The 23,383-nt window shown below is 38.0% G+C and overlaps 1 protein-coding gene across 7 annotated transcripts in view; it reads right to left on the reverse strand.

Annotated features, from left to right (window-relative positions):
• VAV3 (vav guanine nucleotide exchange factor 3) overlaps nt 1-23,383 on the reverse strand; it is a 258,222-nt gene that overhangs the window by 81,738 nt on the left and 153,101 nt on the right. For all 7 annotated transcript variants that reach the window (XR_010589723.1, XR_010589724.1, XR_010589721.1 and 4 more), the window contains 2 exons: nt 20,079-20,101; nt 16,191-16,236 (listed from right to left, as the gene is read on the reverse strand). Coding sequence is in view for 3 of the 7 variants with exons in the window: in XM_065554296.1 (XP_065410368.1) it covers nt 16,191-16,236; nt 20,079-20,101 (69 nt within the window). In the remaining 4 variants the exon portion in view is untranslated. The remainder of the gene's footprint in view (nt 1-16,190; nt 16,237-20,078; nt 20,102-23,383) is intronic.

The raw sequence follows: 23,383 nt of genomic DNA on the forward strand, positions 1-23,383 counted from the left end.
CGGACTTTTCAGTAATGCTTCTGAATGCTTCAGCTATGGATTATATTATCATCTGCCTCTTCCACAACCTTTTACTGTGGCCTCCACTCTGATTTTGATATGCATGCCCTTTACCACATACCTGATAGCTGTTATCTTGCACACAATGGGACCCATCCTGATCTAGATGGATTTCGCCATATGTACATGGCAACAACACACCAGCAAAGTAATGTACAATAGGTATTCTAGAACACAAGGAATGGAAGCAGACACAAAGAAATCAGATCTTCCCTTCATCCAACTCTGAAATCTGGTCCACTTTAAACTGTATCAGCTTCTAGTGACCTGTTTTCTAGATTTAATTGGTATACCCTGTACAGATGAAGAACATGACTGCTCAAGAGCAGACAGAGTCAAAGTCCAATTGCCCATACCATCAGATGACGAGACTGTGGGTCCAGATGAATGATCCTGACCTTCTGCTGGGGTAGATCTGGGGACAAAAGAAGACACAAAGACTCCGCCAGACATTTGAAGGAGATCAGTAAACAACAGTTGATGTAGCCAAGCCAGGGAAATGAGAATCATCCTTGCCCTATCATGACATATCTTTCTTAGTACTTTCTGGATCAAGGGAAAGGGAGGCAAAGCATACATCAAGCTTTTCCCTCAGTACAGAAAGGAGGCAACTGAAAGGAATTGACTGTCCCTGATTAATCTGCAATAGAAGAGGTGACACTTTTTGCTGGACCTTGTTGTGAACAAGTCTACATCTGGTCAACCCTAGCTGGAGATAGTTTGAACCAACTGATTTTTTACAGACCATGTATGCATTTGGGAGCTCTCTCGGCTGAGATGATCCATGACTTCATTGTTTCCCCCTGTTAGATATAGGGCCACAGGATAAACATCATGATGGATACACCAAACCCACAAACTTTGGATAGGGATATTCTATTTCTTGAAGCAGCACCAAGGATATCAAACATTGGGTGAGAAGTCTCTTCTACAGACACTGCTGGAAGATTTAAAGAGGACACTATACAATCCATCTAACTGTGGAACTGCGTAACATCCTTGGAGGAAGAACCAGATCTTGGAGACCCTGTAGGGGTCCTAGAAGGAGGAAGCATGGGATATTCCAGAGTAAGTACAGCAGCGTCTTCTAGTCTCTTCTTCCTAACAGGGGATGAGGAAGAAGATCTTGAAACTGGGGAAACATACCTTCTTTTGGAAACCCTGTGCTTCCCATTTCGAACTGACAACTCCATCAGAGCTGAAATGTGAATCTGGTGAAAGGTGAACCAGAGCTGAAAGGTGAACCACGGTTTCAGAGCTCTCTGGAACTGTGGATGTAATTGGAACCGACTCAGTAATCAACAAAGGATCTGAACAACCTCGGTCCGACATTATACACAAATCCATCTCCCTTGCTACTATAGATGAGTGGAACAGATCTCCGCTTCGGAACCATAGCAGTTCTCTCTGAATCATGCAGATGCTACAGCTCTGATGCACAGGAACTGGCACTGCTAAAAAATTTTTCTCTATGCCTCTTTTTTCTTTGGCAGCTCAACAGACAGAACCAAAGGTGCTAAAAGCCCAGATTCTGACACACTGATCAATTCCATCTTCCTCAATCTGCAAGTGGAAGTTGGGACCAGCCCTGGTCCTGCAGCAGCAGGGGTTCTGTCAGGGCTGGATTACTGGGGGGAAATGAGGTAGCCAAATTGTCTCTTGACCTCTCTTGCAGAACCAGAGCAGATGGACCTGACCACATGGCCCTCAGTTCAGTCATCTGTAACCTTGGGGGCTTGACTGAGGGAGCTGTGGGAACAGAATCCAACCCTGACAGGGATTGCAACTTCTTGGGACCCTGCAGTCAGTTCACACTGGTAGCCACTGGGGCAGAGACTGACGTCTTAGACCTAGGATCTGAGGCCTGATCAGGTCCAGAGGGTCTAGTCTCAAAGGCTTTCTTTAGAAGAATAATCTGCAAACAAGTTTCCCTATCCTTACAGGCTCTGGGAGTAAAGGTCTGGCAGATCGAACACCCAGAAAGCAACTGTCCTTCTCCGAGGCACTTGAGGCACCAGCCTAAGTCATCAGATGCCAGGAAGACAGCCAGACAGGAAGGGCATTTCTTGAATCCTGGCTTCCTCTGTTTCTTCGGTTCCACCATAATCTGGAACTGCTAACTATTAATTCACTACCTATACTAAATGGGCTATTTCTAAGCAGAAAGAAACTCCAACTCCAAAGAGCAGTCACATCCATCCAAGTATGGAAGAAACTGAGGTGGTGAGGGAGCTCTGCCCCTTCATATGTGTCATGATGCTGAGGGGACACTTCTAGAAGTTCTACCATAAGGCACCACAAGGTGGTACGGTACCCATAAATGGGAATATGTAGAGCCACTCAAAGAACAGAAAATTAAGATAAAATACATAACGAATCAATAATAAGCAGTATAAAGGAATACCCCACAACTTTACAGATGGAAATTTACAAGATAAAGTCACCATCAACCACTCAACCCCTATGGAGAATAAAATAGAAACTATCATCTTACCCTCTCTCAAGCAAACATTGGGTAAATCAGAGGGAACATCAACCTGACTCCAGCAGTCCAACAATGGCAGTTATCTCCAGAGATCTTTCCATCAAGAATATTCCTCCCCTCAAGTGGTCCTGAGTTCAAATCTAGGAATTTGTCAGCAAGAACACCTCAGCTGATCATTGGCTATCTCTTACTTTTCTTGATCTAGACCATAATCAGTACCATTGGAAGTAGACAGTACCATATGCAACATACGTGCACAGAATCAGTTTTGGATTTAAATCTTTAGATTATGGGATCTTTTTCCTTTTCAGTCTTTCTACCTGCTCTTCATTTAACTCAATGTTCTGCTAAAGCAAAGGCCCAGAGTCCTACAGTGGACAAGCATTAAAGCAGTGGAAAGGAGATCGTATGGCGTGAATCCAAGGCGATTGCTGTGCTGTAAACATAAATCATACTGTAATGATAAGTACATTTTCAAGCAAACCCTCACTGGCCTAGGTCACATGTTGTTCTGGAAGGAATGCCGTCATCTACCTATGAAGGCTTTGTTGATATATCATACTTCATACAATTTGCTGCCATCAAATTCAGTTAGGGAAGCAATTCAAAAGCAGCTTTAGACATGCAGGTCTACCACCTGAACTAACAGAGTGGCAACTCCAAATGCTTCCCTCCCCCACATGGGTTGGTTAAAGAATAACCCAAAAGATTAGTGAAAACAGGGTGGTGTTCTCAATGCTTAAGATAATGAAGTTACTTTTTAATTCAGTGCTGTGTGTTAAAGATTAAGAAAAAGTTAAATACTTATGACAGAGCTGGAGAGCAAAGTCTTCTGTTTATTCACAGAACAGCAAGGGCTACAGCAATACTAGTTTTCCCACACCTCGCTGCAAATGTGCCCGAGCATTAACCTGAAGGGTACCATCCTGAAGGGATAAAAGGGTTCATTAATCCATCCTCAGATACATTCAAATCAATGACTCTACTGAAATAAGAAACAGGTCGATTTCACTCTATTCCTGCTTGGGAAAGTTCTGGAGCAGCAGTTCGGGTAGACATTGAGGCTGTTCACTGGGGAGAAGTCATCAAAACCTGAGGCTGGGAAAGGAGTGGAGAAGTGAATACACTCCCATTGTTTCAGAAACATATCTGAAGAGAGCAGGTGAAATATGCACATCCTGTGCAACAGCCATGAGGCTCTTCAGAGGTCTTTACACTTATCCAACCCTGCAGTATTGCCAGCTCTCATGATTTTATCATGAAAGTCAATATTTAGTGTTTTTCTTAAAGCTCCAGCTTCTAGAGTCAAATGATTACTGAGAATCTCAGCTTTCATAAAAAAAAAAAGAGAGAGAAAAAATTCTAAGTACTAAGGAACTAGCCCTTACAGTTACAGAGACAAGCTTGAATATGTGAACCCCAAAAGCTCAAAAACCAAAAGGCAAATAAAAAAACAAACAAAATGCATAATTTTTAAAATCTCATTATTTTTATTCCAATAGCTTTGGGGGTGGGGGAGAGGGGAAAGAAAGAGGCTGACTTGTAACTTCTGAATGCTTGTGCTTGGCAATACTGAGACAGCTACTACTCAATAGCTGGTATGAAAGATGGATCCCCTTAACAAGGCCCATTGATAGCATCCTGGTAGAAATCCCAGCAGCCAGAGGAGTGGATGTAAGAAGATTACAGATTTCTCATCTGGGCATTGCCCCTGGACATTAGGGCTCCCACTACTTTCCATATCAGCCTCTGGCTAATAATCTTCTAGCTGTTAGGGGTATCTTGTACACTTTCCAAGAAAGTAGTACCAATGAGTGGAGGTGTTTGAGTGTGTGTGTGATGAGTCTATATAGAAATTGAGACGTATGGTACTAAGAAAGAGTCAGTTTTACAAAGATTATGGGGGAGAAATGAAAGAAAAAAAAGGAGAGACAAAAAGATGGGGGAGGAATAAAAGAACACAATGTAAGGAAAGGAACTGACATAAGGGAGTGAAGGGAGAGAGCCAGAAACCAAGCCAGAAAAAGTTGCATCCTAATATACTATAGCAAAAATAAGACAGAAAATGTGGAGTGCAGCCAGGAAAGGGAAGGAGGTCCAACAAAAGGAAGAGAGAGGCACTAGCTAATAAGTGTCAGATACATTTTTCAGGCCTTGACTATTATGATGGTACTTCTTGTGACATGGATACTTATCCACCATGATCTGAACTGAAAGCACCAAGTTCCTTTTACATAGACCACAAAGTTGATACCCTCTGATAGTTGTTTTCAGTTTACATAATTAGCACCTGTACAGAAATTCATTTCTTTCTTTTGGTAACAGATAATGTGCCATGGAAGGGGAAATTAGTTACCAATAATTCTGTTACATAGTCTACCATATCTCTATCATGCAATGGAAACTAGGCCTCACTTAACACATTATGGGTTCATCTACCAGAAGGAACAGCCATGTAAATGTAATGTGTCCTAATGTAAAGATAATGAATCCCAAATATGAAAAGTAAAAACACTAAATAACAGTTATCAGTTACACTACACTATTCATTTTAACAAATCAGTCTCCCAACTCTGAGAGATAGGGATATTAGGTGCCTTACCAAGTTATTTCCAGTTTTAGAGCAATTCCCTATACCTAAAACAAGGAATACTGGCAGAACTGGTAACTTCTCTAGAAACAAAATGACATTTTAAAGCCAGAAAAACTCCAAATTCACCAGAAGGGCAACTGGTGTTTCTACATGCCCCCTATTACCTACAAAAATGGTTTTGGACAAACACCAGGCAGCTAAGAATCCATGGGTTTGCAGGACCTTTGCCATTCTTGACATAGGGGGTAACTATCTTGCGTGGCATGCTTCCATCAAAACCTTCTAGCTTTGAAGGTAGACTCAGAGCAGGAGTATTACTGCAACAAGCATGGGTAGCAGAAAACCCCAAAAGATGTATAGATCAAGCTCTCTATTGAGAAGCATCACAATTTCTCAGCAGGTTCCCAAGGTTTGAAGGCCATTTCCTCTCCCTGTCACATGGCCACAAAACCTTCCCCTGATGAGGGCAGGGTGCATCAGCAACTCTGCGAAGTTCTCCTAATTGAGTTTTAGCAGTATTTCTTCTCCCACAGGAGGGGAACATTTAGCTCTTAGAAATTTTTACAATGTTTCCTAAATTCTTTGTGTAAGCATTACTCTCAGTAGTGATCAAATTAAAGGAATGACTCACAAAAAATCCATATCCTTTTGAGTAATATTAAAATTCAGTGACTTTTTATGATTATTATAATTCATTGACTTATTATCTCTGTTTTGCTTTCTGAGAATGCTAGAACTCTAACAATTAAAAATAGACATGGAAATATACAGGTAAGTGACATTCTACCCTTGCAAATTAATGGGAGATTTACAAGTCCCTGTAAATAACAGTTTTGCTGACATGCCATTCTCTTCTACTTGCCATCTGACAACACTAATTAAATTCATATCTTAAATTCATGACATTGCTAGCTACTAAAAATCAAGGACTGAATAGAGAAACTGGATTTATGCTTATTACCACAATCTATAACCCTCCCAAGCTCCCCTGACCGCAGTGACTGGAGAGGTGTTAACAGGCAACTTCACCTTGAATGGTCCGTTGAAATATGTGTTAACGACTTTTGCTTGTATTTAGCTGTGACACACTGAGTACATTTCCCAGTGGTGAAGAAGAGCTCTGTGTAAGCGGGAAAGCTTGTCTCTTTCACCAACAGAAGTTGGTCCAGTAAAAGATATTACCTCATCCACCTTGTCTCTCTAATACTGAATAAAAGCAACTCTGGGACATCTTTAATTTGAACACTTGCATTTTTATAGGGAGTGTATTGTTTTTTGAAAAGCAGTATTCTATGGTTTTCATTTATTAGATTTGTATGTCCATTTGTGCCTGTTCACTCTAATCCCTCACCCCCCATCCCCATGTGCCAAGTCCCTTTTAGATATCACATTTTGCACTGAACAATCCACGTTAATATAGCATGCTTGTGGACGTAAAAGAAGGGTTTTGAAGAACTTTGACCTTGGCATACATTAAAAATGCTGAACACAGGGTAAACATTGCATTCCTTGGGAGGGAACTAAAACCTGTTAGTCAACCAAAGCAAAGTAACAGCTCCAAGGAATACAACCAAAAAGTTAGAGAAAATTAATTACCCACCTGCAGCCTAATCTTGCAATCTAACCAGAAAACAATGAAAGAGTTTGACAAAATAAATATGTTTCATCTTTTGGCATCTGGGTCTTCTGATGTTTAATTAAAAGAAAAGGATGTATCCTAGCGGCTATGTTCTGCTCTTAATGCTAGATCGCTGCTTAGATACTAAAGCAACAGGCACATTGAAAATACAGATACATAAATGTAAGTAACATGAATGCAAATGGGAGCTATGCAAATATATTGAAATAAAATATATCCATTGTGCTCAGGTAAATGACATCCCACTACCATGAATCTCAAAACAAATTTTATTTAAATACATTAACCCAAATAAAGGACAAGAAACCCAGACTGAAACACTTTACATGGAGACAAAACTTGAGTTACTGGAAAATATCTTTGCATTAGGCAAGTTGGTTCTTGTGCCATCATGATACACTATTCTGGGGAGAGGAAATACCTACACTTAGCATTAGTGCTACAGCAAAAGTAGCAGTGGTATTAAACCCTGAGATGAGAAATCACAATATAGGTTAGCAGCCATCTAGCTCAATATTTAATTGGGTACGACAGCAGATACTTTTTTACCTGATGGGTTCAGCACGCTTTAGGGGTGGTACACATCCTAACTCCTGTTTTGTTTGCAGTGTGTGAGAGACAAAACTGTTACAGAACCGTTTTGGGGAATCTATTTGTGCTACAGCATTCAAGGAAATGGGGCTGTAACAATTCACTAAAACAGTTTTAGAGCCATTTTATCCCACCCACATTACACACGAATGTGTCAGAAGACAGCTGATCTTACTATGTTCTGGTAAAGTTACACCTGAAGGGCCAGATCTAGGATCACCAGAGCACAGAGTTTAATGCCCTGACATATCATCCTTGGATATGAGTACTGCACCTCAACAACTGGGCAGGAAATGATTTTCCCATCCAGAAAGAGTTTTCTATTTCGAAACATTCCCCGCTCCCTCAAACTGGGACAAAAAGTTGAAATCTCAAAGATTTTCACAAACCAATGATAAAAAAAAAAATCTGATTGGGTCAATTAAAACATTATGTTTCAGTTTTGACCTTTTTTATTGTAACTTTTTTTTAGTATAAATTAAAATTTCAAAGCAAGATTTTCCAAAGCAAAAAACAAAACTTTTAATTTCAAAAATGCCATAAAGGGACATTTTGACACATTCGAAACTTTTTCCCAAATATTTTTTCAAATCAGGGAGATCTGTGGAAACTGTCCTTTTCTTACAGTTTCAGTTTCAACAAATCTGTATTTTTCCAATGAAAAAATGTGTCACTTAAAAATTCCCATCCAGCTCTAGCTGTAGCCCAGGACAAAGGAAAATGAAGCTATTGCCCAAGCGTATTCACAGAGTGTCACTTTGAAATAACACACACTAGCCCACTGTTCCAGCTTACAGAAAAAGGTGAAATAAAAGCAGATGTGAAGATCGAAGAGGTAGCAAATAAACATGGGGATGAAAAAAGAGAAAGGAGCAAAATAAGGATCAACAATAGATTAATACTGGGATTGACTTTTTTCCCTCAATAAAATTAGATATTTTAAAAACTTCTTCCTGTGTTACTTCCAGACTGGTTTTCAGGAAAATCACTGCCTAGAATTTTAAACCAATAATATAATTATGTTCCATATTACCTTTTATTCAGTATTCAGTATTTCCTTATGTATAATTGCAACCTACTAGTGATGTTCTATCCATGCTTACAAATGCATACAAAATGTATTGTTAGATTTGTCAATAGAAATATTACAGTGAAGTTGAATAATGTTGTATATCGGATAAACCATAAAAGTTAAACAAATTTCTTAAATGTGTATCAAAGCCCTTTTCAGTTTTAATAGTTTAATCTATTACAATGAAACATTTTAGTGAAGACTTAGCAAGCATAAAGCTACATAGTGTGAAAAAATATCTCCAGTAAAACATGCAAATGTACGTGTTCTGTTTTTATCATAGCTGCTAATTATCAGGCAACCTACTCTTCCAAAAACAGTAGAAGTTAAAGAATTCCTTCAAGTCTCTACAATGGCCTCGAGAATACTTTCAGCGCTTTCCAAGGGCTTGTCTTTACAGTGCTAACAAAGTGCACTAAAGGTGTGCTCTAACATGTGGTAGTCCAACTGCCCTGTGTACATTTAGCTCTAAAAGGTACCTCATTTGCATTAACGTACTCCTAGTTCAGGACTACATTAAAGGGAACTAGGTAGCTTTTAGAGCAGTGATACTAAGAACTCAGTGGTTCAGGAGCCAAATTAGCAATCAACACTACCCAAAAGAGGCACAGTAGTGTGAATTCATTGTTTCCTTTACTATGGTACAAGATATTCTTATTTAAACAGTAAATATATATTCTCACAGCAAAATGTCTAACCAAGTATTATTATTTTTTCAATTGGTTAATAACATAATAAAAGCATCCTGATTGGTTAATAATTAAATCACACAATGTTTTAATATCATGTGCTGCAAAGAGCTGCAAGAGACACATTGAAGGGCCACTGAGGCTCACAAGACTCAGTCTGAGTATCAGTGTTTTAGACAGCAGGATCTACCCGGGGCAGTTAGAGCATTTTACAGATCACAACCTTGTGGTACATTTTGCTGCACCGTGTAGACAAGCCCTAACTTTATTCTGTGTTTACCATGCTATAAATAAAGTAAAATGGTTGTTTTTAAGACGCCTGTTATTCTAGTCTCCCCTGTTTGGATTGGTAATATTTTGGCAGTAAGGTTTTTTTTATTATCAGACCTACACAGTATGTTTGAAATACTAGTCTCATTCAGCAATTTGTTTTAGCAGCACTTCTAATTAGTAGCATAGTCTTTTAATACTATACTTCTGGTATGGTGCTTTGAAAGTCCAAATTATCTAATGCAGCATTTCAACAATGTTAAGAACATAAAATTCATTATTAAATGGTGCTATACGTTTACAAAGTAAAAAACAGCAGAGGGTCCTGTGGCACCTTTAAGACTAACAGAAGTATTGGAGCATAAGCTTTCGTGGGTGAATGCCCACTTCATCAGATGCAAGCGTCTTGCGTCTGATGAAGTGGGCATTCGCCCACGAAAGCTTATGCTCCAATACTTCTGTCAGTCTTAAAGGTGCCACAGGACCCTCTGTTGGTTTTTTTTTTTTACAGATTCAGACTAACACGGCTACCCCTCTCATAGTTTACAAAGTAGTATCCATATTCATGACCCAATCTAATTTGTTGAGAAAATTTAAAACATTAAAAATGCCTCAGATTTCTACACCAATGATTCTCATACTGTGATCCACAGAAATTCATAATGATGAAGAATCCATCACTCTTCAGTAAGGATGCTGAGCCCAGCTATTACTCTTAGGGCCAGTCTCTGATCACCGGTATAATGGCATATAGAAGGCTTTCGTTATGTTACTATATATTTATAAAAGCACAACAGAGATTGGAATCTGGCCCTTAGGCTTTCTTGAGGTTTAAATAATAAAACAAGATAAAACAAGCACCTATCTGCGTCCTGTGTGACTACTTCAGATTTTTGGGGGGCACACCCAAGGCCCTCTGAGGCATGATATATATAGCCACCTTCTAACACAAAATTTCCTCACTGCTTTCCCTTTGCTTAGGGGAAGAGGGACTTGTAATTTATTGCTGGTTTACTGCAGCAGCAAATCACAACCCTACCACAACAGCTAACCTGACCAGTGTTGGGAAGACGGAGCAAGCTAAGGTTCCGCCAGATTCCTGCCCTTCCCCACCCATTTGTTCTGGGTATGGGGAGTGCTGAGTGCACAGGGGAGTTTTATACCCCAGTGTGGCTTTGCAGGGATTTGAATATCAGTACAGAGACCTTGAACTCGATTCTATATTCTATGGGGAGCATGATGGTAACATGTTCACAATGACCCAGGTTAATAACCAGACAGGTTTTGGATCAGTTAAAGATTTTCCATGGTATATGGCTTCATTTCTATCTCTAATGAGTTGCAACAATCAAACCCAGAGGTCATAACTGTGTAGATCACTAGGGATAGATCTGAGTCTGACAGGCTGGATCATAATCTTCTTGCCAGCCACAGATTGAAGTGGGGGTTTGTCTACGGCTATTTGCTCTTGGGTGCTCTTTGCTAAGATCCTGTGCTTGGTGTCCTATGACACTGGCTCTCAACTATGACTATGTACCCCTTTCAGGAGTCTGATTTGTCTTATGTACCCTCAAGTTTCACCTCACTTAAAAACTACTTGCTTACAAAATCAGACCTAAAAATACAAAAACGTCACAGCACACTATTACTAAAAAATTGCTCTCTCATTTTTACCATATAATTGTAAAACAAATCAATTGGAATATAAATATTGTACTTACATTTCAGTGTATAGTATATAGAGCAGTATAAACAACTCATAGTCTGTCTGAAATTTTAGTTTGTACTGACTTCACTAGTGGGTTTTTTATAGCCTGTTGTAAAACTAGGCAAATATCTAGATGAGTTGATGTACCCCACTGGAAGACTTCTGCATATCCCTGGTTGAGAACCACTGTCCAATGATATTCTGCCAATGATATTCTGTTTGAAATAAGCTAATGCTTTGTAATGGGATGTGTTGTGTTTGCGGTAAATGACAAAAGTCTGTATGTAGCAATCATCCAGAGCCTTCAAGGGCTTGCACATTTTTGCCTGGATAGGTTCCGCAGAGGAGAGTATCAGATATGCAGAAATTTAGTATTTGTAATGAAAAGTGATAATTAAATAGAATTCAGCTGTAACTGCAATTTCAATGCACTTAACAATTGTGTCAATGCTTAGCAAGAGGTTACAGTTAAGTCAGGACAATTAAACATTTGAATAAGACAGATTTTACTCTTAGATATACCATGCTGGGGTGAGGCTCCCAATGCAATGAATCAAAATGAATCGGACATACATATCACAGGGAAAAATATCTCCCATTATGTTGAAACATGGTATCAAATTCTGTAGTATGCTTATGACATATACTTGGGAAGGGAAAACGTCATTCAGAATATATTGCAATATTTCCTACTTTTCTAATATGAAAAATAGACATTCACTATAATACATAAAATAGATGAATATTTCTTTTCATTGCATATATTTAAATAACACAGGGAATTACAATACCACACTCTGGTTATGAGATTTCACAGTCTAACGTGCATAAAAACTCTAAAGCATGCTGTATCCAACCTCCCACTATATCTTATTTAAATAACCATATCTCTGTTACTTTATTTCCAATTGCACAGCTCCCAACGTATGTTCTTCAAGCAATAACCTCACACTTTCCTTCAATTCCTTTCCTTTATTAACAGTGTATAATCAGTATTAAAGACTAATTTTGCAAAGCATGTATAGACCAGACATTGACCAGATACATACATACATATATATACATATATATATACATATATATATATATACACACACACACACACACACACACAATTTTGTAAATATTTGGAAATCAGATGAAATGTTACAGTGAATTCTTTAGGTTTTCTTGCAGTAAACTGTGAGATACATATCTTCATTTTGCCCCTCAATCCAAAACTAAGGTTGTTTTCCAAGATTTAATCCATGCTTGCAAGAAAATCAGCTATTTTAAAAATCAGAACACGTTCGCCATAGCCTTCTTTCACAGATCAGATTTCAAGTTTCTCTGCAACAAATCTGAAGTACAAGCTTCTAGTGTTCCCATTTTTGCCAAGTTTATCATACTGACATGAAATATGTTTTTTACAGTTTTAGAAATTAAAGTCCCAATATTTGCATTAGCATAAATGTTTAGGGTAAACTTAGTTTAAAAACACTAAACAGTGAATCCATTACATTTTAGCTCTATACATACCAGGAAATAAAAGGGACAGCCGACAAACTTGCAACATTCCACTTCTATATCAAAGAGAATAATTGTGTTTTTACAAATACTGGGGACCAAGCTATTTATGACAATTTTTCCTTATTAACAAAAAGTGTAACAAAAGAAAGACATTATAGATGTTCAGCACAGTGCATGTTTTTATCAAAATAAGCCCCGAGTCATACAAATCCTCATGCACATGTTTAACTTGAAGCATGTCAATAGCATGCTTAAATTAAAACGTGCATATGGGTTTGCAGGATCCCTCTTCAAAATGCAAAAAATTAGAGTTATCATTTCAGATTTCCCATTCCAGGCAAAGTTTCCTGCAAACCTAAATCACATCTTAAATCCCCTTTGGTACAAACTTTCATTTCATCTTTTGTATTATAAAGAAAATTCAAACACTGGGCCAAATTCTTGCTTGCTTCACAGATGTGCATAAATATGCCAGCAACACACACACACACACACACACACATTTTGTTAACTGCAGTGTAATGTGGAGAATGGTTGCCCCAAGCCTGGTACCTATAAAAACCAGTGGCTAGACCATCCTCAACTGGACCCACATGGGGAAGCCACAAGGCATAGGGAAAGAATCAAACAGTAGACCATATGTTTTTGCTTTTCAGTTTGCTTTTCTTTTGCACAGGTACACTCCCTTTCTGCTGGCTCTTCCAGCGGCTACCAGCTTCTCCCCTTCCTTATCTGTTGCCCCTCTGGCCCCATCTCTTATCCTTTCCTCTTATGAAGCAGAAAGAGTGACAAGTGAATATCTTTAACTCTAAAAGGAATCTGCCAAATGCAACCACATAATCTTTAAAGAGAAAAGCAGACACTATCCATTTATCGTTTATAGGGTAGCACAGCTGGGCTAGGGATCTTTCTTCACCAAAGTAAGAGCTTTGCCAGAAAAGAAGCAGAATTACTTTAAGCCAGGTGAAAATTCCAATACCTTCACACTAATTGCTACTTCCTTAGGGCCATATACTGCCCACAGTCTCCCCTCCAACCTTTTAATTGATCTAAATCCCTGTCACTGGGGATTGCATAGTGTAATCCGGGGCAGAATTTGGTCCTTATACTCCAAAGACAACTCAGTTTCTATTAAGTTGGGGTCTACCATAGACCACTCTTATTTTTAAAATAGCCAGACACAGAACAGAAGCAGGCTACAGCAGATTTGCCACAAAAAAAAAAAGTGATGATTACATAGAGTATCTATTGCTGATATCAACTAATATTTGGACATTGCAAGGACATGCTACTGAAAAACAGCAAATATCAGCTTTGTTAAAAATATGGCCCAGGCTTCAGTATCACAACACTGTGGGGAGCAAAACACATCAGATCTCTCAAACACGTACTAGACTAGGCATTTTTAAAGCCTGTGTATTAAAGTTTAATTGGTAACTTTGACCTTGACTATCACTTTCAACAGAAATATCACAGTAGTGCTAGGATTTTCAGAGATTTATGATCCTGTGTTCTTGAAAAGATACTAGCACCGCTGTAGTAATGCATGTCTGAAATAATTGATCTGTCTCTTACAAGTGTTGTTCTCTTGATTGCACATTGCTTTGAGAGATAGAAGCTGCTATCTGATGGAAACACTACCAGTCAACAGTACATTTAGAAAATGCAAAAAAGATGCCAGGATTCAACCCACAGACGTTCTTGTTTTAAAATGTTAACTCAACCAAATTATTGCAGTAGCCTCCAAGACTGTGTGCTAGAAGGATACAAATAAGATAGAGATTGCCTTGCCATTATGCCATTAATTTGAAAATTGCCACATTGCTTATACAGAAGAATGTGATCAATATGTAGTTTTCAGCTATGTTTTGTTAGCTCTTATTTCAAATATATGTAATAGCAGAATCAATTTTGCAGAAGTATGAAGATTCAAGACCAACATTTTCAACCAGGGGACATAAACTTAGGTACCTAAAAAATAGTAGAATGATTTTCAGAGGTCCTGAACTTCCACTGGCTTCCAAAAAACAATTGAGGACCAGAGCCTGCTATCAATACTAACGTTGAATGGACTTCAACCTCCAGAATAAGTTATTCGGAGAATCTGGGCCTTAATAATTTAGGCCCTGATTCAGGAAAGCACTTAAGCATGTGCTTAAATCCCATTGCTTCAATGGCATTTAAACACAGGCTTACGCCACCTTCCTGAATAAGGGATCTCAATAATTACTGACGTCAATGGGAGCTGAAAATGCTCAAGTTACTTGTATTTAAGTGGCTACACAGGGACTTGAGCACCTAACAGTAGACAGCAAAGTTTAAAAATTAGGGCCTAAATGAGAGCTCACACACACGAACAATACGCTTAAAACATCAGTTTGTATAATTGAATGAGTAAATAGGCAATAGCCCCACTAGGCCAATGGCTTGTTACTCTTTATGCTGCCCCTTCTGACAGCAGTACACATTAAAAGTTTTGGCTTCAAGTTTCCTTGAGTAAAACGGCATAAAGGCTGACCTAAGTGCAGAGTGAAGCAAGTTTTGGCTAGAGGCAACAAAGCAACTGTAAGTCTTCTAAAACATCTCATAATCTGACATGAGTAAGAAGGGTGTGGATTGTTTCAACATTTAGAACCTGTGCAGCTGAACATTTGGAACGATGGCAGCCTAACCACCTCACTTACTCCTCAGCAAACACACAGCTTTACCAGGTTTTGAGATGGTGCAAGGCTGCTAGCCCATTTAGTGTTCTACTCAAATTGTTCTCAGGTATCTACATTCAGAAACATTTAAAATAGTTGTTCTGAATAAAACTAAGTTATCACCATAGGCATAACAAATCTCCAGTAATTAAACTGTGAAAAGAAACATACAAAAGACAAAAGCATAATTACTGTAAAAAATGTCAGTGTTAAATAGAAGAACTATTGAATATTCTATTCAGACAAATAATTGGTCTCCAGAGGAGATGCTCACCCAGTTAGTAGATAGTTTGTAATTAAACCCTTAATTTTCTTAAGAGCCAGTGTCCATGATTCTATAACAAACTATAGTGAGAAATCTAACAACTATAGTGGGAAATACAGCCTTTACGAAGGTGTATATAAAATTACAGACTATTTATGGCTTTTTTGGAGAGCGGCTAAAATCCAGTCCAGCAAGGTACAGATAAATCCCAAGGCAGGTTGAAAGCACCGAGAACTTTGCAGGATCAGAAACTAAGCTTTATACACAGCTGCCTGTTTTTAACAGCAAAGTACACAAGGGTGGAGAAACTGCTAACCAAAAGCCCAGAGGCTTTTCAATGTGCAAACAAAGCTGAACAAGCACTGCTTATAAACATGCATGTAAAAAAACCTGGAGTTCAGTCAGTTATATGACCATACCTTTGAAAACACAGCCAAGCCATTGATTTAGACCTGCAAGACTTTAGGATCCCAACAGAAAAATAAGCAATGTGTTCTCAACGCTGCGTGCAGTGTAATGCTGATCATGATACAGATAATGTTATAGTTGAAGCTTTCTTTTGCCTTTTTAATTCAAAAGAGTAATTAATAAAAGATATAAAACAAACCTGAGTCCATCTGTCTGGAGTTTCTTCGAATTCCATTAGTTCTTTTCTGCAAAGCAAAAATACAAGTCAAGGACATGTATAAACCAGTTTTAATTTCTAAGTACAGTAGAACCTCAGAGTTAAAAACATCACAGTTATGAACTGACCAGTCAACCACACACCTCATTTGGAATCAGAAATATACAAACAGGGAGCAGCAGAGACAAAAAAAAAAGGGGGGGGGGGAATTCAGTACAGTGCTGTGTTAAACATAACTACTAAAAAAATTAAGGGAACGCAGCATTTTTCTTCTGCATAGTAAAGTTTCAAAGTTGTATTAAGTAAATGTTCAGTTGTAAACCTTTGAAAGAACTATAACATTTTGTTCAGAGTTACGAACAACTTCCATTCCCAAGGTGTTTGTAACTCTCAACTAAACTAGTGTTTGTAGTCTATTAGGCAAAGCTAATTTTTAAAAAGTTCTCTTCCATCATACAGTGGGGTTAATACAGAAATATCATGCATTAATATTTATTGTTGGGGTGCAAGTGACACAAAAGGTTCATGTGTTAGCCTGTCACCTCTTGACATCTGGGTTGAAACTCTACCGAGATCACATGTGAAAATGATTGTAATAACTCAGCCTATTTTATAGTGGAAAAATACACCACACAGTTTGGCATTGTCTGCCTCAGGGAAGGTCCAGGACTAAGAACAGCAGCAAGAATGCATGTGAATGAAGTTGCAATTCCAATAGGGTGGGAGCCTTACACCTTTGTACTTAAGCTCCTTACAGTTAACAATGCCTGTTCCATCTCTCAAATGAGTATTTGATTTTTTAAAAAACATGAAGTAGTAAACTTTTATTCTATTTTTTTTAGTTTAGTTTAGGCAAACTGGAGCTATATGAAATCCCAAGTACACTGTACAAACAGGATGGTTTATTATTTGGCAAGTGCTGATTTGTACCAATTGCACAGACCTCTGCGTTTAAATAGGCCCCGAGGAACTTCAGTGCATAATAAGGTATATCTGTACGTTAGTCATCTCCTCCTGCTACTTGTTTTAATTAGTAGCTTGCATGAGGGCTCATACAAATCACAATGTTTTACTCAAGCCAAGCAGAGCAAAAACAAAGGGTGCAATCAGGTTTTTTTTTTAAATTGAGACTGTATTGTTTATTCACACTGACACAGAGAGGAGAGGAGCCATAAGCTTGGGGTGAGGGGAAAGCGGGGAAAGCTGAGGGGAAGTTATTGTGGTTGGTTGCAAAATGTTTCCATGGCTTAACTGGAAAAAAAAATGTGATAATTTATCAATGTAACAATAAAATTACATACACTAAAGGAAAGAAGAGGGCATAAAAATATTCAAGGAAGTAAATGTTGGGAGGGTGTGAAAATGTAATGAATGCTTCATCTTATATTATTATCATCAATAGATCATCACATTTTCTGTAACATAAATCCATCTTTTCTTAAAAACCTGATTTCATTTACACTAAGTCCCCTTTACACCACTCTGGCAACATAAAGGGACCTTAAAGACATATTAAATACATTTAAGGCCCCTTTATACTGCCAGAACCATTTAAAGGGGCCATGGCACAAATAAGAATAAGGCTCCAATTTTACATTCTACATAAAATCAAGGTATAGAAACATCAGGAGAAGGAATTTTTTCTTACAAAAATCTCAAGAATCAAGTTAAAGGAAGAGGCATGCAAAGAGGAGGAATAAAACAGAATTAGGATAAATATTATCTCATCCAGCCACATATGTTCATCATTGGTAGTTTTACTCACTTCTGGCAACCTTGTCCATAACATACCATAAGCAATCTGTTTATAGATTCTTCAATACTGTATGCCATGTGTAATGATCAACAGACTTTTAAGCAAACAAACCATGCTATAGTTTTGGTGTTTAAGATGTTCATGTTTAACAGTTTACAGAGAGATTTAAAATGTAAAACAAACAAACAGCACATGGCAGAAGGTAAGGTAAGCAAGCTGCTGGTGAGGATTCTATTAAAATGAGCACATGCAACAGACATTTTAAAGTGAGCTTATAGCACTGGCAACTGAGGTCTTCTACTTAACCATAAAACATGTATAAACGCATGCCAACCACTCCTCCCTCCTCCCCTCAGAGTTCTGGCAATGTTTTTTTATCCTTATAATGTGTGATCCCCTCAAGGAAAACCAAGTAGTTCTATACCCATTAAATCCTGCCCCGTCCCATAAACCTATCAAAATAGGGCAAACTAATGTCAACTATAAGAGTTGTTTTATGATATGGACACCTGCCCACTAGGGGCTGAGCTGAACTGAATTCACCATCTCATTACACATAGGCCACTGAACACTTATCAAAAGGTAACAGTTCATGGTCCATAATGACCTGTGCCAGATCTTAACATTTAATGGGACCACACAGGTGAAAGATTCCATATCTATTTACCAGTCACCTCAAACATCCGGGGCCCCTAACATTACACTTTAATTATCCAAAGCACTAGGTTTTCTAAGCTATATGTGACAGAAATGTATATCCTCCATGAAATTCTCCACAAGTCAAGGGAGTAAAAAAACCTGTTACCTGCTCAATATAGAGGGCTTATATTTTCAGTCCTAGATTTCCTTTTACAATTCATTTAGCCACTAGATCATGCAACATTAACATTACTAAAGTTGACGGACCTGTATATAACACTTCTGTTCAGGTAAGTGGTGTAAAACAAAACCAATTGTCAGTGGAGTTCTATTAATTCCTCCAATAGGTTTTAAGGAAATTTAAATAGGTCTCTTAACATATGAATTTCCAAATAGCAATTCGACAGTGGAAACTTGCTAAAAATGTGCACTATCCTAGGAGCAGGCTGAGAATACACAGTCTTAATTATGTAACATTTATTAGCAGTCAGCATTAATCTGCCATTATATTTTTATAACAGTAATCGTTTTCTTTTGATTTGCATTGCCAACCTGAGTCATGGCAGGACAGCATGCAAGTAGAGACAATCACAAACCTGAATAGGTAAAATTATCATCATTATACAAATGCATATGGTGCTCATAACCGTACTGCCAGCTTACAGAATGAATTTACATCCACTGATCTAAAATGGATGCTGGAAATGCAATGTAGTGTCCTGGGTTTAAAACATAGTCTGTATTTTGTCAAAGTTAGTGGGAAGTAGGACTTTTACTTCTTTCTGTACCATAATGGAAAGACATCAGCAATATGCAGCGAGATACTTCACTGTGACTTGCAATATTCTTAGAGCTTTGTCATGACATATCATGCATACTGACTAACTTCTCTGGACATTAGTAGTTCATTTTACTGTCCTGTCAGGATTAAGCAAATTCCATGGTTGCTGAGTGACACTAAGGAAGAATATGATTATGTAAAAAGTCAGTATTCCACTGCAAATATTGCAGCTTACTGTAGGCTGAAGAATTGCGGATTTATTAGTCCATAGTAGTATATTATTATTGCAGAATTTGCTGAAATTTACCTAAGGATAGTTTTATCTCTGTTGCCAAATTTGGCCTAGAAGCGCTAGAGAACTGTGATCACTGATATTCTGAGTTAAATTAACAACATTGTTTTACTTTCCCCCTATAATTTAAGAAAACTTACATTATTTCCGTATCCTAAACACTGAAAAATCTCAATGAAAATTAGGTTACTCCCCTGCAATTTAATACAGATATATCTAATTGTTAGTGCATGTACATGGAGTCACTTCTACTGCTAGAGTTTGCATAACTCTAAATAAATGTAAGTTAGCTGCAGAAAAATACATTATTTATTGCACTGGCACAGCCATATGCAGTAAATGAACAATTTGTAAGCCATCAACAAAATAAATATCGCATAAAAATTGAAAATGAATCCTTACCTCATGTTTCAGGGTTCCGTGTTCTGAAACAAAAGTAAAAATGGGCATTATCAGTGCCTGTCAATTTGTTCTTTTATATAGTAATCTCTGTCTGTGCTGCGCTGCATGAGAACACACTACTGCTTTGTTTTGCTAACTGATACCTGTAATATGGTCCGACAGCCCTGGAGCTGAGATAGTTATTGTTTTGCAAACTGTGTTCTTAGAGCTGATTGGCTCTTGTCAGGTAACACTGAACTAACGCTATAAATGGCCTGTTTCTGAGTTATGCTGAACTTTCCAACAGTTGTATGCCAAACAATCAAATCATTTAAATCTTTAGAAATGGTTCTACTGAGTTTCAAAAACACTATGTAACCGCATACACCTTTTGGGAAATTCTATAGTTAAGATTTCTATTGCAACTGTAATTTAAACTTCCTCTAATCCCTTTGCACCTAATAATATTCTATATTGCTGTATAATCAGTTCAATGTTTTGCCTACTGGTTGTGGTGGGAACCTTAGCTTTGAAGTTTCCTGAGATTCAATATACTTAAATTCTCAAGTAGCACTGCACTAACATACTATAGGAGGGGTTTTTTTTTGCAATGAGTTTTCTTGTTTTCTTTTAGTTAAAAAAAAAGCAGCATGAGAAAAGGATAAAGAAAGGTACTCTTGTGGGTTATCAGAATGGTTGCATCAGTGTGTTAAAGCTGTGTGCATACAGAGCACCACATATATCTATGAACCCAGCAAGGGTTTGGGGAATGGGGGAGGAGATTATGGAGTGTGTGATCTGATCAGCATACTTTCTAATAAAAACATCACTGCAGCCTAGATTTTATTTTACTGCCTTATCACACAGCTGTGTTTATTTCTATGTGGCATTCTCCAGGCCCACTCCTGACGTCTGGTAAGGAAAATTATGTATTGCACATGTCCAGTGTTTAGTTTACAACCACAGACAATTTCCAAACTTTTTCAAACATTGGTGTGACAATCAGGGTCCAGATACCTCAGGGGGTCTGAACCCCAAAGAATAAGCAATTGAATCAACTGACTGTATACAATATTATTGTACTATAAAAGTGTACTGAGTAAGATGTCATAAAAACTGGTGATAAATTGGTCGCGGATATTACTGCATGATCTATGTACGGGTTGTGTATAAAGAATTATGTATGTGTCCTGGCAGTATGTTCTTAAAATGTATTTTAGAAACAGTGCATAAATCAAACCTGCCCTAGACAGACAAATGTGGATTTATCTGTCTGACTGGCTTGATTACAGGCAGAGGATTATGAAAGTATATTTACATATTGGGTAAACAAAGCAATCAAGAAAAAAGAACAGGAGTACTTGTGGCTCCTTAAGAGACTAACAAATTTATTTGAGCATAAGTTTTCGTGGGCTACAGCCCACTTCTTCAGATGCATAGAATGGAACATATAGTAAGGAGATATATATACATACAGAACATGAAAAGGTGGAAGTAACCATAACAACTCTAAGAGGCTAATTAATTAAGATGAGCTATAATCAAGCAATCAAGCTAACTAGCAACAGAGGGGGAACAGAGTCAATACCCCCATGAAGTCTTCTGGCTTTTGAGGCAAAGACACTGGACTTTGCAAAACAGAAGGGGATCAAAAAGACATTCTAGTTGTCCCTCACTTAGGGAACACAGTGGTTTATGGTTCTGAGTGTCCTCAGCAGAGCATCCCAGTGGCAAATCACGCATTTCTTACCAAGGACCATATACTGAATGAGCCAAATATGAAGCTCTAAATCTAAACATTTTGATTTGCTAAAGCTAAAAAATGGTACTTATTATACGAAACAAACCTCTTGGTTACTCACATTTTATTTAAAGATAAACACACTTGTTGACAATAAGAATATGAACCAAGAAATCTCAGCAGGAGACTGGAAGGACAGAATGCTACCAAGTAGGAGCAGTATAATTTTCCCCTCATGGATGAGGGAAAAATCATTTTGTCACACTAAGGGAATTTTTTTAAAAAAAGGTTGTAAAGATTTTTTTTCAGCCTTCCCAAAAATATTCATTCATCTTTGTGTTGTAAAAGAGCAGGGAGAGAGGGGGAAGCAAAGAAATAGTTTTGAGGAGATTATTAAGACTTAGATTTTCAAAGGAGCCCAAGGGAGTTAAGTATTCAAATCCCACTGAAATTCAATAGGATTTAGGCATTTAACTCTCTTGGACTACTTTGAATATGCCAACCTATGGTAAGGGCACGAGGGTAAGAATGAATTACCTTTTTGGCCTTTACTCCTGTATAGTTTCACTACCGTGGTGTTATAAAGGACTTCAAAACTGAACTAAGTACCACGTGAGTACCATGAAAATGGAATCTTTATAAAAGTTCATTCCCAATCATCAGTTCTGTTAGTGTTTTATCATCAGTCCCCATATGTCTCAAATATTAGAGTGCACTGGGTGCCTTTCTGTCCTGGTGTGGGAGAGTTTATAGGAGGAGACTTGGGCTTTATGGATGACACATGAAAGTCCTGTGAACTGTTTTGCTTTTGAGTGAAGAAAGCACCTTGTCTTAATAGCTGCTGTGGCTTATTGCTGCTTTTTTATGAATATCATAAACACTAATCTTGGAGTGAGTTTCAAAGTTCACTAGGATAAAGTGAGTTCAGTATCCCAATGTTGTGATTTGATATAGAAAGAGAAGCTGAATGATTAACTTCTAATATTTGGTATTCAGAGAGATGCAAAAAACCAGTAACATAGAAAGGCTATAAATATCCCTGATAGCTACCTATGAGTTTTACTGAGAGAAGAATTTATGGTAATAGGTAACATTAGTGATATTTAGTGTTCAAAGTAAATACTATACTACTCCATTACCTCAAGCCAGCAGAGATTTTGTTGTTAAAGACTGAGGGCCAAATTCAAACTCAGCATAAGCAAATGCAACTCCACTGAAGTTGACAGTATTTCATCTATTTACTCCATGTCTGAATTAGACCATAAAACTTTGCCAACCTTTTTTAACAATTCTCTCTTTTTTCCCCTCCCTACAGCAGCTGCAAATTCCTCAAGCCTCCCTCCTCCATCCCGAAGGTTATCACAGATGAGGCGTCATAAGAAGAGAACGCGGGACGAGATGTTTTCTGAAATTATGGAATCCAGCCGCAGTGACAGAGCTCATCTGAATGAGTGGAAGGAAACAGTTTCAAAGTATAGGAAAGAAGCCAGTGAACGTGAGGACAGGAGGGACCAACGTGAGGAGAGGAGGGACCAACGTGAGGAGAGGAGAGACGCTCGAGATGAGAGGTGGCGGCAGGAAGATC

This window comes from Chrysemys picta, chromosome 8 (assembly GCF_011386835.1).
Source record: "Chrysemys picta bellii isolate R12L10 chromosome 8, ASM1138683v2, whole genome shotgun sequence".
NCBI lineage: Eukaryota > Metazoa > Chordata > Testudines > Emydidae > Chrysemys > Chrysemys picta.